The 5,059-nt window shown below is 53.5% G+C and overlaps 1 protein-coding gene across 1 annotated transcript; it reads left to right on the forward strand.

The window, feature by feature from the left end:
• Positions 1-336: 336 nt before the first annotated feature.
• TTC36 (tetratricopeptide repeat domain 36) lies at positions 337-4,088 on the forward strand. The gene is made up of 3 exons (XM_054005522.1): positions 337-510; positions 1,801-1,989; positions 2,952-4,088. The coding sequence occupies exons 1-3, from the start codon at positions 396-398 to the stop codon at positions 3,206-3,208; spliced, it is 561 nt and encodes a 186-aa protein (XP_053861497.1). The 5' UTR covers positions 337-395; the 3' UTR covers positions 3,209-4,088.
• Positions 4,089-5,059: the final 971 nt, after the last annotated feature.

Consider the following 5,059-nt stretch of genomic DNA (forward strand, 5'->3'; position numbering starts at 1 on the left):
GTCTGTGCAATAGAAACTGGTAGTGCTTTGGGTGGAGCTAGAACCCCTTTCCCTGCCCTCTCCCCCACACATCCTGTTACTGACCTCAACGCCTGCAATGGTTTTAGTGAGTTCACATTTGACATTTTGAATGTCTGGACCCTGCAATTCCACTGCTGTCCTTGCCTGCAGTTAACAGCCACAGGCCCTCTGGAGGCTTGATCTGCCTCTAGCATCCTGTCCCTGGCCAAAGGGCCATGTGAACATTAACTTCCTCTGCTGCTCTGCAGTGCGGTGCCCCCATCTCCTCCCCCACTCCTATTGGCTGCTTTTAGGCCAGTCCCCAATTGTGTCTCCAGACCTCATTCCTGGCTTGTTAGAGGTGCCTTTTCCTGCCTCTCACTGTGCTGTTAAACATGGCTACAGCCAAGGACAGAGCGGTTCTGCAAACAATCTTTAACCCCAATACTCCTTTTGGGGATATCCCTGGGTTAGATGAGGAAGAGGAGGCAGCAGCAATCCAAGGAGAAGGTGAGGTTTGATTCAGCAGCAGTTGTACCTCTGGGGCCTCAGATTCTTGCTGGTAACTAAATGTCTGTGCAGTGGCTGTGATTTACCCTTCCAGTGGCGGACTTTGCCATTGAGGAGATGTGCGCTGGCACTGGTTAATGAAGGGAAGAACTGTCTTCATTGTGAACAATGGCACTGCTGTAATCCAAGAGAAGCCAGTGGAGTTACAGCAGGGAAGAACTAGTTGCAGGGATGTTGTGGAATGATCCAGTGTTCCCCTGGCAGTGACTGATAGGGGCTTGGAAGCTAGGGCAGAGCTCACTAAGCGCTGGAAGGAGAGCATGCTGATCTCTAGAAAGACATGCCAGTTGGACTAATGGACCCTATGGGACTAGGGCCCTCACTAGTTAGCACCTGAAAGCTCTTCTCAGCCCTGGAGGGGGAAATCTCTGCAATGCAGACAAAGTGATGCAAGAGAGCTGCCTGCTTGCCTCTTGTCATGCTGCATGTCTGTCACTTAGATGAGAAGAGAACAGCAGGTCCCTGCATCTATGACTCCTTACCAGATAATGGTGCCGCTGGGAGTTGGGGGAGGGCCCCCAGAGCAGGGCCACAATTACAGAAGGTGGGGTAGCAGATACCTGCCTGATCACCTCAGCCTGCCTTCTACATTCGGCCAGTGCAGGCATCTCGGGGCCACATCGCCTTCCCCCAAACTCACAACATTGTTACAAATAACCAAGGAGTCAGGCCTGGATCAGGTGCTGAGTGGATCCCATTGGACCCACCCTTGGGTCAGGCAGTCCTGTGGAAAGGGATCACACAGGAGACAGGAAAGTTCCTCTTCTAATTCACTGGGGAACAGCTTGAATGCTTTGGCCTTGGGGCCAGGACCCAGGCACTTTGCAGTGAGGTTCCTGGTCTCTCTTTGGGGCAGCAGGTTTAGGTGAATCTGAATGTGTGTGTGGAAATTAAACTGCATGTTGGATTTAAATGCAGCCTACTGCCCAGTCTGCATTCCTGCCTCAGTAAAGGGGATCTGCCCAATGGGGATCTGCTGTCACAGCAACCCATGACATGCCTGGGCACCTCTCTCAACCCTTGGTGGATCAGGAAAGGAGAGCCTAAGACTAGCGCAGAGCCCCCATATTAACCCCTGCTCCAGTGGGCTCTCCTGTCCCATGCCTGGTGGTGGTGAGACTCTCCCCTCACTGTGCCCTGGTCTGGCACAGGGGATCGCCCCTACCCCAAGCTTTGGGTGTCTGCCCAAAGCGCTGCATAAACAAGGCTTTTCCTTTATGCATGTCACAGATGGAGCTTTCGCCTCAGAGCTGCTGGAGCAAGTCAAAGACCTGGAGCTACAGGGGGTTTTGGCAGCTGAATCGGGAGATGTGAACACGGCCCTTGAGAGATTCAGCCAGGCCATTCGGCTCCTTCCGGAGCGAGCCTCGTGCTACAACAACCGTGCCCAGGCCCTTCGTCTCAAAGGGGATGTGGCAGGTAAATGAGGAGGGGAGTTGTGCCCATCACACCTGGGTTGGCAGTTCCGTTGGGGGGGGCAGCAAACAGATGGTCTGACTGGTTCTGGGGTGATTGGGCCAGGCGTGGAGTCTGATGGGCAGCAATGCAGTCACAGCACAACGTATGTGAATTGCACACCATAGAGAAGTAGGTTCTAAGCTCAGGACTGGGAGCCAGGAACTCCTAGGTTCAATCCTGACATGTGACCCAATGTTTCATGTGATGTTCCTGTGACCCAGGACTGTCTTTTGTGGGTCCTGAAATGCCCCTGTTTTTTCGGTCCTATTGTTTGTTCCAGTGTGTAGTAACACTGGGTAGAATTTGCTCTGTATTTACCAGGAACACACTTTCAGAGTGATGAACGGGGTTTGGAGTGGAGTAAGATGAGTAGAGACACTACTGGAGATGCGCTGGGGTTCACAGTCAGTGTTCATGATTCTTGATCCGTGTTCCATAATAGATAAATTCAGAACAAGTTCTCTCTCCCCTCTGAGAACCTGCCCATGTTGTGGATGGGTCAGGAGCTGGTGCACAGCATAGAAAATAGCAACAGAAGGTCCTGTGGCACCTTTAAGACTAACACGGCTACCCCTCTGAGCATAGAAAATAGGCACTTTTTTATCTATTGAATGAACATTTCATGACCCTAAAACAAGTCCTCACAAAAGGACCCTGTTTTTTTTATTTTGAAAATGTTGTTACAGCATCTCAGCTCTGAGACACACTCCGAGGATGGCTTTGGCCACTGCCCTGTGCCCCATCTGTACGAGAGGGATAATACTTCGCTCTTCCAACAGAAGGCAATGGAAAGTACCTAGTGCTGTGCATACTGATCATGGATCTGAACCCCCAGGAGCCCACAGCTGAGTCCCAGCACATTCCACTGACCAGGGGCAGGCAGAGTTCATCCTTCTTCCATTCTGTCTTCTGTCTCCACACAGGTGCCCTACAGGACCTGGACACAGCCCTGCACCTCAGCAGGGGCACAGGCCGTGCGGCATGCCAGTGCTTTGTGCAGCGAGGTCTCATCAAGGTGCTGCAGGGGCACGAGGATGATGCCAGGCAGGATTTTGAGCAGGGAGCCAGACTGGGTAGCGCCTTTGCTCGGCACCAGCTGGTCCTGATGAACCCCTATTCAGCGCTCTGCAACAAGATGCTGTTGGAGATGATGAGGAAGCTGCAGAATCCAGACATCTAGGGAAGCAACTAGAGCCCATCTGTCCAGGCAAGGGTCAGGAGAGGGTTGCCAATGAATCATTCTGCTGGGCCAGGCAGACAGGATGCCCTCCACCTACCCCACATGAGCTGGGGCAAGGGGAGCCTAGATCAGGGGTTCTCAACCATTTTCTTTGAGCCCCCCCTCCTCCCCAATAAAAACTCCACGGTCCAACTGTGCCACCACAACTTTTTCTGCGTATAAAAGCCGGGCTGCCGTTAGCAGCTAGCAAACAGGGAAATTGTCCGGGGCCCTGTGCCACAGGGGGCCCTGCAAAGCTAAGTTGCTCAGGCTTCGGCTTCGGCCGCAGGTGGTGGGGCTCAGGACCCTGGGCTGCAGTCCTGTGCGTCAGGGCTTTGGTTTTCTGCCCTGGGCCCTAGAAATTCTAATGCCAGCCATGCTTGGCGGACCTCCTCAAACCTGCTTGTGGCCCCCTGGTTAAGAACCACTGGTCTAGATTGGTGCATCCTGAGCAATGGCCAGATGTTTGTGGGGAAGTTTCTTTTGCAGAGCCTGAGGCATCTCAATCCTGGCAGCCTCTGCTGGCCTGGCACAGGGCATGATCTGCAGTGTCTTTGTCACAGGCTGGTTCCCAGATGAGGCCTCCAGGCAGGTGAGCCACCTGGCAGGGACTCCCAAGGAGATGGGCTACTGTGTACAAACCAGCACAAGCCACTTCCTCCCCAGAAGCATTGTCATTTCTAGTAAAGCGTTAGAACCTCCTGAGTGGCTCAGAATCACACCATGTTCTGGACAGGCCTCCCCTGCGGCCGTTTGTCTCACTTGCCTGCTCCAGAGAAGAGCTGACCCTGCTTGGGCATTGTTCTTCCCTATCCCAAATAAACTCTCGAGTTTGACTGGTGCTTGGCTCCAGTTGTCTGGGTGTAATTAATGGTCTTTTCACTTTTAGATGTAAGTAGTAATGAAAGAGTGCTCTGAAAAAACCCAGCCCCTTCCTGTGTCCCTAGCAAATGTAGCCATTGGGTTCTTCGGTTCCCCAGGTCCTTGTTCACATGTCACTCAGCTGGGGCCTGGAACTACACTGGCCTATGTCAGTAACAGTAGCCCAGTGGACTGGGTCTTTGGAAACAGGATTCGATTCCCTGCTCTGGCCTGGATTCACTGTGGGATCACGGGCCAGTCCCTCAGTCTTTCTGCCTTAGTTCCTTCGTGGGTTTGGCTTGTCTTTTTAAACGGCGTTTTGAGGCAGGGACTCTCTCCATGTGTACATTCAGCACTTAACACAATGGGGCCTCGATCGTGACTGGGGCCTCTCTCTTCCTCTTCGATGGTGGTTTGTGTACTGATTGCTTTCCTAAGGCCGGCAGTGGCTTAAGGACACACTGTCCTTTCATTTGCTTGCACTCCCTCTCCGGGCCCAGCATGCTGCGTTGTGTTTCAGTCTCCAGCACTGACCCCCAGGGCCTGTCTCGCTTCAACCATTTCCCACTTGAAATCATGGCAAACCCCCCTCTTGACACGGGTTTTTAACCCTCTTTTCATTGGGTTTCCAGAACATAAGGACTAGTTCAAAGTTAGGTCAGAATCGGGTGCGGGGCAGAGACTGGGCCTGCTCCACCCTAGCCAGCAGCATTGGCCTGGGGTTGCTCAACGGGCATTTTACATAGTAACTGTATGCGGTAAAATCACAGTAGCGCCAGTTAATCCGACCGAAGCGTTCACACGAGCCAGCGGCCCCGGTGTGACCGGATCCGGTTCGGATTGGTGTCAGGCCGAGCCTTTGGCTCCGCCCTCCAGCCAATGGGGTCGCAGCGCCGGCCCCAAGCGAGGCTGGGACTGCAGCGGGCGGGCGCGGAGCCAGGGCCGGGCTGG

The sequence above is a fragment of the Malaclemys terrapin genome, chromosome 15 (genome assembly GCF_027887155.1).
Source record: "Malaclemys terrapin pileata isolate rMalTer1 chromosome 15, rMalTer1.hap1, whole genome shotgun sequence".
NCBI classification, from domain to species: domain Eukaryota; kingdom Metazoa; phylum Chordata; order Testudines; family Emydidae; genus Malaclemys; species Malaclemys terrapin.

What these genes read in the sequence shown, in the direction of transcription:
- TTC36 (XM_054005522.1), top strand. Translation starts at nt 396, where the DNA reads ATGGCTACAGCCAAGGACAGAGCGGTTCTGCAAACAATCTTTAACCCC. An exon ending in AGCAGCAATCCAAGGAGAAG is followed by an intron (nt 511 to 1,800) that starts GTGAGGTTTGAT and finishes TGCATGTCACAG; the next exon opens with ATGGAGCTTTCGCCTCAGAG. An exon ending in TCTCAAAGGGGATGTGGCAG is followed by an intron (nt 1,990 to 2,951) that starts GTAAATGAGGAG and finishes GTCTCCACACAG; the next exon opens with GTGCCCTACAGGACCTGGAC.